The sequence below is a fragment of the Phyllopteryx taeniolatus genome, chromosome 11 (assembly GCF_024500385.1).
Source record: "Phyllopteryx taeniolatus isolate TA_2022b chromosome 11, UOR_Ptae_1.2, whole genome shotgun sequence".
Taxonomy (NCBI): domain Eukaryota; kingdom Metazoa; phylum Chordata; class Actinopteri; order Syngnathiformes; family Syngnathidae; genus Phyllopteryx; species Phyllopteryx taeniolatus.
The window spans coordinates 23,126,252-23,139,812 of NC_084512.1; the positions used below are offsets into that span (position 1 = coordinate 23,126,252).

The 13,561-nt window shown below is 45.3% G+C and overlaps 1 protein-coding gene across 1 annotated transcript in view; it reads right to left on the reverse strand.

Moving 5' to 3' along the window:
• Window positions 1-457: 457 nt before the first annotated feature.
• The window catches only part of LOC133485627 (protocadherin-15-like), a 215,984-nt gene continuing 202,880 nt past the window's right edge, over window positions 458-13,561 (reverse strand). The window contains exons 36-40 of the mRNA XM_061789632.1: window positions 7,662-7,683; window positions 4,828-4,866; window positions 4,585-4,658; window positions 3,449-3,563; window positions 458-3,264 (exon numbers count right to left, since the gene is read on the reverse strand). Coding sequence (XP_061645616.1) covers window positions 1,360-3,264; window positions 3,449-3,563; window positions 4,585-4,658; window positions 4,828-4,866; window positions 7,662-7,683 — 2,155 coding nt within the window. The 3' untranslated portion in view covers window positions 458-1,359. The remainder of the gene's footprint in view (window positions 3,265-3,448; window positions 3,564-4,584; window positions 4,659-4,827; window positions 4,867-7,661; window positions 7,684-13,561) is intronic.

The following is a 13,561-nucleotide window of genomic DNA, read 5'->3' on the forward strand; positions in this document are numbered from 1 at the left end:
TTTGGTCATTGGTATGTGCAAGTTGTTCCAAGGTCCCATCCACAACTCCTCCTCGTCCGATACGGCGTGATCGCTGTGGACCGGCAGCGTCTCCCCGCTGTCCTTGCGGTCATCCACCGAAGTCTCCAGCTCCTCGTCGGCGCACGGGCCGCCGCTGTTTCTGCCGAGTGAGGATTTTGCGAGACTGATTTTGGAGCCGGAGCTTTTAAGACCGTTCAGGCTAAAGCCCAGGGTGCTGCAAGAAGCCCGGGTGTTAAGGTCGCTGTCCGCATCGGGGGGAACACACGAACCCGTCCCGTTCTCCGTGTTGCCGTCAATGCCATCGATGCCAATGCTGGGCGACGGCTCTTCGTGAGTCACCCCCAGCTTGTCCAGCTTTTTAAAGTGGGAACCCACCTTTAGGTTGTTCGGGTGGGGCGTCCGTCGCGTTCGAACAATAGTGCCGTTCTGGGCGAGGTAGATGTTCCCGTTAATGTTGCTATGGACGCTGGGAGGTCGGCTCCTCTGCGTCTCGGCGGAGCTCTCCTCTCCGGTGGAGGTGGTCTCGTTTTCTCGATCGACCGCCAATTTCATCCGCTTCTTTCTCCCCAGCTGAGAAGAAGAACATGGCTCAGTTTCATCGGAGGTTTCAGGCAGTCTTACCAGACAGAGGAGACACGTCGAGGAGGATACACACAGATAAAACTACACGCCCCACACTGCCAACACTGCAGCATGCAGAAAATTGCAGAACAAGAAATTGCTGTGAATTGCATGAATTAAGGATGGATGCTGAGAGATGCTGTCACTGAGCTAAAATGCAAAAGTAAAAAAAATGAACAGTGGTTAACACGTCGTAGCAATCAGTAGTACCATGCAGTGATGCCCCATACTGGCTGTGTTCAGGGATGAGCAGTAGGTTATCTGATTGGTAAAGACTTGGCAATGTCTTTGCATCATCGCCACCATAACCATGGACCTTCTTATGGTCCATTTCTTTAGAACTGGTAAGTGTTATGGCTGAGAAAAGTCATAACTAACCGCTCCCACAAGAACAGTTTTGTTCTCTGATGGCATTTGAATCTGTTGAGCTGGCGCTTTAAAAGATGAGGTGTATAATCGTTTTAATACCGATCCCAAGAATAATCCTTGATTGTCAGCAATCAAACAATCATCAATCACAAGATCAAGAAGAGGTAGAAATGTGCACTCAGAGAGGGGAAAATAAGTAGGTGGGAAAAGTTGCTATTGCTGGAGAAAAGTGGCACAGGTTAAGTGAGCTTCAGTGGACGTTGGAGACAGGAGAAGAAAGCACTAATGTGTTCACTCCCATGCAGAGACCGTTGATGTTCTCTTACTTCACAGTGACACTAGTGGTTTCTAGAAGGCTGTTAGATTCCCCTCCGAATCGGAATCGGCAGCTGATGTTGCCTCGGTTTCTGCCGTGCCTTTACCGGCCTCGGAACCGGAGCCGCTGGCTGAAGATTTCTCAGTGGAGATGGCGTCTTCGTCTACCTCAGCAATTGGTGACAATCCTCCGTACGTCTCTTCAGAAGTGCCACTGAGGCTCCGGATGTCAGAGGGATATCGGTGACCGGTGTAAGGGGCGGATGGCCCGGGGCCTCCGGACACCACACTGGACCTTCTGGATGCTGCGTCATCGCCCGCATCACTGGCCGACTCTTTGCTTTCATCAGCGGTCCCCGATGCCGATGCGTCTTCTTCACTCTCCTCTGTGATTGTGCCCTCAGATCCGTGTGTGAGGATGGACTTTCGGGAGCGCAGGCTGCCGCTGGTGGATGCGGTACTTGAGGAACATCTCCTGCTACCCAAGGAACTCTCCCCGGTCACCTGACTGCCGCTGGCCGACTCTCCGATGGAGTCTGAAGCAGACATTTTCCTCTGGCCGGACCCTTTAGACCAAGAGCCTTCACTGCCTGACCCTGAGACGACCTCACTAACTGTTCCTGTTCCTGATTCAGCCTCACTGAGCTCCTCGCTGGACTTCTCAGATATTATCGTGCTTCCTGACGTTTTAGTCTTTTGCGATGACCTCACACTTGAGCCAGATAATGATGCGGATTTGCTGGTGCTTGCACTTCGACTTGTTGTGCTTCCACTACCGCTCACAGTCCTGCTACCACTCTCATACCTGCTATCGCTGCCACTTCCACTTACACTACCACTGCCTCGTCTACTCCCACTAACACTCGCACTGTCACCACTCGCCTTGCTAGCCTCAGTAGCTGATGTCCTCATGGATGAGTGGGCAGAAGACCCACTGTCTTTCACGGTTCCTGAAGCTTTTTCCTCCTCCGATTCTTCATCTGATCCTGAGCCGCTCTCTCTTACTGTCAGTGTTCCTTTCTCTGAATCAGATGCTTTGGTGGATTCAGACTCCGAATCTTCCTCCGTTTCTGACTCTTGTTCTGATTCTGAATCTTTCTCGGTTTCAGACTCTTTCTCAGTCCCTGATGGCTTTTCAGATTCTGACTCTCTTTCGGTACCAGATTCTTTCTCACTGACAGATTCCTTTTCAGTTTTTTCCCCTTCAGACTCGCTTTCTTCATCCGAATCTCCTGGATCTTGATCAGGCTCTTCTTCAGAGTCCACAGTGCTTTCGTTGGCATCATCCCGATCTAAATCCACCTTCAAGTACTCTCTGTCCACACTGCTTTTCTCTGAGGACTCATCATCGGAGCCTTTGTCCTTACTGCTTCCACTTGCACCTGCTTCTGGCTCACTTTCCGTCACACTAATGGACACTTTGGATTTCTTCTCCTCCTCACTGGTCACTTGTGAGGCCTCTTCATCCCTCTCGCTGCCAGTGACGCTCATACTACTCTGCGACTTTCTCCGGGCCTGCAACTTCTTGCCGATGTTGATTTTCTTCAAAACTTTGCCAAGCTGGCTGCGAGTGCTCGCCTTGTTGTCGATGGGTCCCGCAGGCGACGGCCCGTCACTCAGACTCTCCAGACTGTCAATACGGCGGGCCGACATCAGTTTGGCATAATTCTTATCTTTTTTCTTCACGCCGAACATCTTGAACATTTTGGCTTTCTTCCATGGAGACGGGCCAGCGGCAGCAGACGCCTGCTCTCCTCTCTTGGCGGCTGCGAGGAGTTTGCTGAGTTTGATGACAGATTTGAGCTTCTTGGCAGCCTTGGAGGGCTCAGCGTCCGCTTCTGGTTCTGCCTGCTCGATTCTCTCGTCGTCCCTAAACGCAACCCTCTTTGGTGGACCTCGGCCCCTCACACCGCCACGGCCCCTGCCTCGGCCTCGCCCCTAAGACAGTGATATTCAATTCATTCAGTATCCTTTGGTGCTGATTACGCCATAATGCTGGACTGCCATAGAGCGCGTGGAGGCTGCTCATTTGATAATAAATTAGACACAATGTATTAAGGCAATACTTGACATTTTTATGATCACGAAGAGCATGAAATACACATTTAAGGAAAGGTGGTACCTCAAGGCCATGCGGACTGTAGTAATAACCGTCATCTTCCATAATCACCTCTCCATATTCATCATACTTCGGAGCGATCAACCTCCTCCGACTGCCATACTGAGGGAGGTCGTACCTTCGAAACAGATTGACACAAAACAGCAAATACATGCAATGACATGTCCAATGACCCTCGAGCTTTTTACAAGATATTCTCGCAGAGGCTGAAACACATTTGCTTAGGGTTGTAACAGGAATCAAATAAATCACAAGAATGCAAACACGGTCAAGTGGGAACCCTGTGTGGCGGTAAATTAATACCTATTAGCTAATACCTATTAACCGCTTCGGGATGAAAACCGCACAGTACGTCTTTAATCCCATGCGTCATTTATATATTAACTTTATATACCCAGTCGTGTTGCAGCTCTTTTATTTGGCCTTTTTTCAGAGAATTGTTTGTGGGAGTTTTTATCTCAATGGAAGCAGAAGAGATTTAAATCTGCCTTCTCTTAGCAATGTGCAAAACATGACCCAACATGAAAATGTGTACATGAACATACAGCACAACATATTTATCATCCTTCGTTTGGTAATTAGTCCTTAATTAGTTTAAGTAAGACTTCAAACTCACAAACGTCACCGACCGAATAAGTGGCAGTGACTCCGAGGACTTGGGACTGTCGGATTAAAAAGCTTCAAATGTGGAAGTGTGCCCCGCAAGTAAATACTGGTCAAAAGGTATCTAGTCCCATTGATGCTACACTCATTAGCCACGAAAAATTAGCGACCTGGACGCCTTTGAACGAGTCACTTTTTTTTTTTTTTTTTTTTTATCTTTCAGCAATGTGAAACACATAAATATGGTATATATTGAAATACGTGCACCTGTTGGAGAAAGAGCGTTAACCAAGGTCAATGCTCTATTGGTTGCAATTTACAAGGGATTTTCCTCACTAATAGCTTGTGACTGCTGAGCGGTTACGCATTATCGTCTGCAATTCTTTTCAAGGTCAGTTTCTCACTTTTCACTTCTTCCTTAATCACTATGTGCCCTCCAAGTTAAGCACTGATTAGTTTGGTTACAATGAGTCAAAAGGAGAGATCAGTTCCATTTGCGCTGAGAAACGAGACGACCAGCACGTTTGCATGCTCACCCTTGATCGTAATTATAGTAGTCCTGCGCGTAGTATTCTTGGCCAGGGTCGATGCCGGACTCCATGGAGAGTTCCTGTGTTTGAGGGAGACGATGATAAATTCCAGAGTGTGAGGAGGAGGAGCAGAGGAAGGAGCGGCGCACAAGATGCAGACAGAGCAGATTGAAGTAACAACTGGGCAAGTTAAGGATGGAGGGGGGGGGGGGGGGGCGGTGGGGGGGGGGGGGAATGCAGCATTTCTACCTCGGGTCTCAGCAGAGACGGTCTCAGCAGTTGCTGATGCTGCCAGTGATTAGTGCCGAGGAGGAAGAAGAAGCAGAAGGGGACGGAAGGAAGGACGAGATTGCCGGGAGAGAGACAAAGAAGAGTTTAATGTTTAAAGCGGGAAAAACAAGACCTCACTTGTTAACTGCAACCTCTTTGTTATAATGTATAGGGATGAAAAAATGAGAGAGACAGAGGATGAGTTAAGAAATCAACAGAGAAAATAAGGCACTATGTTCAAATCAAATCATGTTCAACCTATATTTAATATATATTATTATTGTATATATATATTTAAGATATTTAATGTTCAAACTGATCAACTTTATTGTTTTTAGCAAATAATCATTAACTTGGAATTCTGTGGCTGCAACACGCTCCAAAGAAAGCTGGGACAGCTGACTGAGAAAGTTGAGGAATGCTCATCAAACACTTGTTTGGAACATCCCACAGGTGAACAGGCTCATTGGGAACAGGTGGGTGCCATGATTGGGTAGAAAAGGAGCCTCCCTGAATTGCTCAGTCATTCACAAGCAAAGGTGGGGCGAGGTTCACCTCTTTGTGAACAAGTGCGTGAGAAAATAGTCGAACAGTTTAAGGACAATGTTCCTCAACGTACAATTGCAAGGAATTTAGGGATTTCATCATCTAGGGTCCATAATATCATCAAAAGGTTCAGAGAATCTGGAGAAATCACTGCATATAAGCGGCGAGGCCGAAAATCAACATTGAATGCCCGTGTCCTTCGATCCCTCAGGCGGCACTGCATCAAAAACCGACATCAATGTGGCAAGGATATCACCACATGGGCTGAGGAACACTTCAGAAAACCAATGTCAGTAAATACAGTTCGGCGCTAAATCCGTAAGTGCAACTTGAAACTCTACTATGCAAACCAAAATCCATTTATCAACAATACCCTGAAACGCTGCCGGCTTCTCTGGGCCCGGGCTCATCTAAGATGGACTGATGCAAAGTGGAAAAGTGTTCTGTGGTCCGACGAGTCCACAATTCAATTTTTTTTGGGAAATTGTGGACGTCGTGTCTTCCGAGCCAAAGGGGAAAAGAACCATCCGGACTGTTATGGACGCAAAGTTCAAAAGCCAGCATCTGTGATGGTATGGGGCTGTGTTAGTGCCAATGGCATGGGTAACTTACACATCTGTGAAGGCACCATTAATCCTGAAAGGTACATACAGGTTTTGGAGAAACATATGCTGCCATCCAAGCAACGTCTTTTTCATGGACGCCCCTGCTTATTTCAGCAAGACAATGCAAAACCACATTCTGCATGTGTTACAACAGCAAAGAGTACGGGTGCGAGACTGGCCTGCCTGCAGTCCAGACCTGTCTCCCATTGAAAATGTGTGGCGAATTATGAAGCGTAAAACACGACAACGGAGACCCCGGACTGTTGAACAGCTCAAGCTGTACATCAAGCAAGAATGGGGAAGAATTCCACCTACAAAGCTTCAACAATTAGCGTCCTCAGTTCCCAAACGTTTATTGAATGTTGTTAAAAGAAAAGGTGATGTAACACAGTGGTCAACATGACCCTGTGCCAGCTTTTTTGGAACGTGTTGCAGCCATAAAATTCTAAGTTAATGATTATTTGCTAAAAACAATAAAGTTTATCAGTTTGAACATTAAATATCTTGTCTTTGTAGTGTATTCAATTAAATATAGGTCGAACATGATTTGCAAATCATTGTATTCTGTTTTGATTTATGTTTAACACAACGTCCCAACTTCATTGGAATTGGGGTTGTAATTGATGGTAATAAAAAATGATAATAATCAACAAGTTGAAATGGAACGTGATATCATTTAGCTGTAGATTTAATGACAATGGTAAAATGTTGAATGGGAAGCACAGACTTTTCGTAAAAAGTGAAAATAATTATCGTTCAGCGTTTATGTTGCTGTCCAATGAGAAGTGATTACCATGCTTTTTTTTTTACATTCATTCTAGAGAGAAAGCAACAGAAATTTGGATATACATGTAGATGCATTTTATTAGCGGCAATGTGTGTGTTTATTACTTAACTGATTTCCATAAAACCTTTCTGCATGGGAACCTGTAAACTTGATTGCTCGAAAATTCAAGCACTTTGGGTTTCGCTAAAAATTTTCGACCCTTTTTTCAGTTCTCAAATGATTCCCGACTTTAAAACTCACACATAAGTGGAGTCTGAACCACCATTTCCAGAATATCTCTGCATCAAATACCAATTTAAGGCTATATTTTGCTTCTTTGGGGGGGCTTTTTGTGACACTTAATGGACATGTTTTACAATCGTTAACTTCTTTTTACACATGCTTGACGAATACGATTTTTATTTTGAAACAAACATTCAATGATTTTACGTTTTGATATGACAGTGGTTACCTCGTTTTGACACTTATAGCATATTACAGTTAAAAACAATGTTGTGAATGTTAATAAAGGGGAAAGTTTTACCATGATTATTTCCATGAGTACCGGTATGTTTCAAAATAATGTGATAGTGTTCTAGAACAGATTGTCTTCAACCTCAGAGGTTGTGCTGTATTTTGTAGCTTATTTGCAAGACACACCGGAAAGACTTTAACATAAGTAATTGTCAGTATTTGGTGCCTAATTAGATTCAAACAGAGAACATAAAACTAAAGTAGCGCTCATCTGAATTTTGATGAGCGAATTTTAAATCCAAAATCTCTAAATTCCATCTAAAGCAGCCCGTCTTGTGCGTGTTCAACATTTTCCATCTAAGGAGGTGCAGATAAGAAGAATGGGATGAAACGTGTCCACATCACAACATGCGCCTACTCACCTGTCTGCCGTAGCCTCGCCTCCTGTGTGCCGCAAGAAAAGGGGGAAATGGGACAAATAATGACGAAGGACCGACTTGGCCATGTCGCAAAAATGAAATGTTTGGTCTACAGCAGTGGCGCATCTCTGTTCTGCTGACCAGTGAGGAAATTGCGTATTCAAATGTGCAATTACCACGTTGCAATATTTTGGAAAAGATGCCCCTGGCCTCTGTGTTATCTCATTGGTTAGGGTTGACGTTTCCCCCCCCCCTCCTTCTCCTTTATCTTATTAAAAAAGGATTAAAAAAAAAATGCACCAATGAATGCACATTTCAAAGAGAGTGGGTAGATTAGCATTTGAGGGGGGTAAAAAGAAAAAAAAGAAAAAAAGAAAAGTATGCACAGCCTTTCCTAGATAATCTCCAGGCAGATATTAAAAGGCGGTTGCGATTCAGGGAGGAATGATAACTCAAACAAGGTTAATAAAAGTGTCCTCGGTTATCGCGGCGCACATATTGCGCCACATCCTTTCGACAGACAGCAATGCGCTTTGTGTTTTGGACTAAAATGAAGCCTGTAAATCTTCAAATCCATCAAAAGGCCGCTGCGAGCAGCAATGCATCTGCAGCGCATTCTTTACAAGTCGATAAGAAATGGGCGGCGAAATAGAGCTGCAAAGGCCTCCGGGGGCACCAGCGCACAATTCGAATTTGTCACATAAATATTGACGACTTCACCGGCGTGCCGATATATGACCTGACGATTTGAGGGGGGGGGGGGGGGGTCGTATGGGGAGCTGTAAAGTGTTGTGAGGGGCAGGCCGGCGAGCGGGCTATGTGCGGCCGCACCCCCCAGGCAGGGATGAAGATGGAAGTGGGCTCTGATGGATGACCTGTTGGCTTTGCTGCTGGCTTGTGCTATACTTCAAAAAGCTTTTGCAAAGAAAATGCTGCAGCGGATTGGAAGCCAGGGAACTTGATGGCTGACGTGATGAAGTTGTATAGATTACAGGCTTTACAAATACAGTATATTCTCTAATAGTTGCCCTCGCTCTAATCAGTGCTATGCTTCATTTATAAAATGGCGTTACCTGAACAGATATACCATATTTCCTCAAATAGTCTCTTGCTCATAGACGCAGTGTCTCATTTAGTCAGCTGCGACATCCAATTGAACAAATAAAAACCTCGAGTCGATTACCCAACTAAACCGGGCACACGTACCAAATGTTTTTTATAGATTATTATTATTTTTATTTTTTTTTTTTACATAAGAGAGACCCAACACATGATGAGGAAAATAAATAAATAAATCACCATGTGTGCTTAGTCCACATTTTCACGGTTTACGCCAGCCTTGTTTCAGGCCACCGTGAACAAAATGGGACGGTCGTGAGAGAACGCGGGCGCACGGGCCGGGCAAACATGATAGGCTGTGATTGCCGTGGATGCCCAGGTGAGAATTTGATAAGTGTCAAAACCTTTGCCACGGCAGTCACGATGCTGAGGAGAATCCTACTGGGCTGTATAAAAATGGGGTGTGCAAGAGAGAAAGCTTCTTCTGGCAATGCGAGTTGCATGTGCATACTGCAAGTGAATTAGTGATTAGTGAATTAGACATAAAACTAATAAACATTTAGTGAGTGGCAGTATGCATGTCTAATCGCTCAGAGTAATCTTTTAGAGACGTCAGACAATTGGGCCTTTGCTGACTTTAATGCGAAAATCTGTGGATAATTGATGCTCCTAAAATTCTTGAATACGTGGCGATAAACTGCCAATGAACGTTTCCGGGGTTGTCTCCATCTCCAATCAGTGAATAGGTTAAGCCGCAGGTGTAAAACCACGAGTGTACTCCTAACCCCATTTGAATTTTTTTACTAACTAAAACAGCAGAACCGACAGTATATCAGATGAACATAAGTGTGTTGTAAATCTTAGAAAGTCACCAAAGTCATCAAGTGACCATGATAAAAAAGATTTTGTAGCAATGCTTTAACAACCAGATACCGAAGAACAAGAGAGTCACTATGTAGAGCGCAGACCTTCACAATTGCAAGGCCAAACTGTGAGCAAAAGTGTTTGTTTGTCCATCGATTGGATGGGCGGTACCATTGATAATCAATGACTTTATCTGCATGTACAGTATAGCCACATTCTATAGCCACCTTCTCATCAAAATTGAACCCGATTTTTATATATACCGTATAGTCTTGCTCACTGCTCATCTGTTCTGCTATGTACTAGTTCAAAATGGCCACTGTGAAAACAGCATCAAAATAACAGATAATGGGGGTTTAAGCCTTTGTACCGTCAGAAGTGAAAGCACCGCGGTGGTGGAGCTGCGGCAAAGGAGTTGACACGGTAAGAGATCATCCTGAGATTAGGAAGAAGGGGGCAAGGATTGCGAGGGACTATCTGTGTGGGAAGAAGAAGGAAGCAGATAAATGGGACACATGGAGTGCGAGAGAGAGAAGGTAACCGTACTTGACAGTCCCACAGGCAGCAGGTCTGATTGATTGCTTCTGTAATTAGCCTTTTCAAGTGTTGTGCACAACATCAGAGTGACTACTTTATCACGCGGGCAGGATCTCTGCAGACATGCGAATTGACAGAGTCTCCGGAGGTCGCCTCATTCAGGATGAGCCTGACGGGGGGGATCGGCCGGCGTGATTGTATCTGCAACATGCTGTCGGTCTGCTTTTGAGGATTTCTGGATGCGGTTTGGAGATTCCTTTGGTCTGGGGTTACGCATGGAAAAGTCACTTTTCCAAGCATCAAATAATACTGGTACTAAATATAATAACTGTTTTTTTTTTTTTTAGAATATTTGTTTTTCCTCGCAAAACTGCTGTTTGTATTCGTAACGGGCAAAAAGACTTCAGAGACACGCAGTAGATATCGTGACGATTATCAGAAAATAGCTTCTTTCATGATGTATTGCATGAATTTAGGGTTACTTACCACTAATACCATCCGTAGCTACGTCTTGAATATTTAAAAGTTCGTATCCAAGAAATGCGTATGCCTTTGGGAAATGCTCGAGAGTTATGGGTATTTCCTGGATCGTTTGAAGAAATGGAATGGAATAATAATATTCCCTTCCGGCTAATTTCGGCAGAAAGGAAACTGCATTCTCATCTGCAATCATCATGATTAGCTAGCTCTAGTCTTCATAGATATATAAAAAAAAAAAAAAGTAGAAAATGCGTTTAGTAACATACTTCTGGTTTAAAGGTGTAAGAATGGTGGTTGTTTAATATTTTTCCCAACTAAGTATACATGTATTTGTGACACTTTGCAGCCATCATGGACATCTGCACCACGTTTCCCATGACACTGCAGTCACAAGTCAAAGCTTTTGGCTCATAGGCACAATATAAAACTTAATACAAACTATGCGTCCCCCTTTTATGCAGAATGCCAAGCTGAATGTGAAATCTTATAGCTCTAATTCAAAAACTGCAATTTAACCGAAGACAACTGGTACAAACTTTTATGGAGCAATGCAGGCCTATAAAAGCATAGTACAATCAATATGGCAAAGCTGAGTACACTTTCTTTGGCAGATGGCGGCTTTCAAGAACAATATAGCGAGTAAAAAAAAGCACTGTCTCTCTCTGTGAGCAACCTACGCAAACAAAAATGCTGACTCGGTGGAAAACTACCAGTCGGTGCAAAATTCAGAAAGAGAAACAGAGCAGGAAAACAAAGAGTGGATGTGTAAAAATTCAAAACAATGTGAATATGAGGAGAGAAAGTCAGAAGACTGTGGTTTGAGAGGAAGAGGGCTCGCTGAGCTCGGCAGCGTCTGAGCAGTGAAGCTCGGCCGCCACGTTTGCTTCGCTTTCTTCGCTTTCTTCGCTTTGAGCACGGTTCACGCTTGAGCAGATTTGGACCGCAGAGCTGCGAGTGTTGGGCTTTGGCGTGCTCTGCTCACCGCTGAGATCAGAGTCTTGCAGTTTTTTAGCACCCTCTGATTCCTCAGACAATTGCGGTTTCTTGCTAAACTTGGGCACCTTGCAATTTTTGTCGACTTGGCTGTATAGGTTGGCAACAGACCTCTCTATGTCGGCGAGATTCTGGAGGTTTTTAAGGATCCCTTTAAGCTCACGCTTCCCAGTCTCGGCCTGTGACGCGATGATGGGAGAGTGGATTTTGCGTTCTGAAACGGGTCGAAGCGAGGACACGGGCGGCAAAGACGTTGGGACGAACTGGACGACCGGGCGAATCTGGTCGATGGAAGGTGACGGTGGGGGAGGCAGAGGCGGCGGAGGTGGGGGGACAACATGTTTCTGGGTGGGAGAAGGAGGAGAGGCCTGATAGTTAACATTAGGACGAGAGGCCTGATTGGTAATGTTATGTTTCTGAATGTTAGGGGGTGAGGGTGGAAATGAAGGTGGATCAGGGCTTGGGGAGGTCGAGTGCGAGGGCGGAGAGTGTTGCCGCTCTGGAAGAGGAGGCGGTGGATTTTCTGGTGGATCGGGTATGATCTCCACATGGATCTGACACGACTGCACTGTCATGTAGTTGGAGATGCTGGAGCTGAACTTCCTGAGGACAGGTGGAGTCGATCTCTGGTTAGACAGGGGCCACGACTCGTCTCCCTGGGTGACGATAATATTTGGGGCTACATCCCTGCCAAAGGATGACGGGTAGTCCATAATGGACAGGAGGGTGTCTGAGGAAACTTCTAGAACATCAGTGCTGTCTTGGTCTCTGACAAGTATTGGGGAGGGTGAGCCTTGTCTGCTCTGCATGAGGGCTCGCTCCAGGAGGGCCTGCTGCTCAAACTGCCTGGCTTGCTCGCGGACTGACATTTTGGTTTCGAAGCTGCCACTCAGCGGATGAACGCCAAAACCCTGCGTTTGCTGCCCGCCTCTCATGGCTGCTTGGAGGATCTGCAGCTCCCAGTCGGACGGGTCCATGAGCACTTGCCTGCGAGGCGCCTCGTTGCCTTCTGCGTGAATGCGAGCCGGCATCGTCCAGGCGCACCTTGACCATTCAGAATAAGGATCAGAAAAAGAGAAGCGGTTTTTGGAAAGACGTTTCCCTCCCGTGTAGAGGTCAGGGCTGTCGAGATGACTATTGTCATTGTAGACGGGGTTGTGGGTGGTGAGTGGTCTGCGGTCAGAGAGGAAGGTCACGTTGCTCTCCGACTTGGGTAGGTTGACACGCAGTGCTCCGTTGCTGTGGGCTGCAAGGGCGCGACAGGCAAAGGCACTAAGAATCCTTTGGTGGTCGGCCTCCTCAATGACAGACTTTTTAGCCCTGGTCCAGAGAGGGTGGTGAAGAAGAAGAAGAAGAAGAAAAAAAAAGACTTGAAAACAAGTGAAAGGAATGCCTTCGGCGAGGGAAAAGCTTCAAAAAAAGGGGGAAGGAAAAAGCTAATGTGTGATTCCTGGGTGGCTAGATAAGACTGCGACTATTTGACTACTCGCGAAGCAATAAGAAGCAGATGTATGCAAAGCAAACAAAGAATCATGTATTCAAGTTGTCAAATCAAAAAAAAAAAAAAAATGAAAGAGAAATTGTGTAAGAGTAGTTCAGATCATTCTTAAAATTGTGAAACAGTAGTACCCTGTGTTTCTAAGCTATATGTACTATATACTTTTTTTTATTTTTGTCAACCAAGCTAAAATCTTACATAAACCATGTCTTGTACAGTTTTATTTATTTATTCTATTCTATTCTATTATTTTTACTATTTCTTATGGGGATCATTAATGTATCAAAAGTTGCCACCCGTAACAGATCTTCTTCAACACTTGAGCGTCTGCTGCAAAACCGACATCATTCCATACTTGAGGGATGCGGTGTCCTCGCCCAAAACATTGGGAGGTGTGAGGATAGGATGAGATGAAGCAGAAGCTCGAGGGCAATCATTTGGATACGTGGGATAAAAGGCCTTTCCCCTTCAG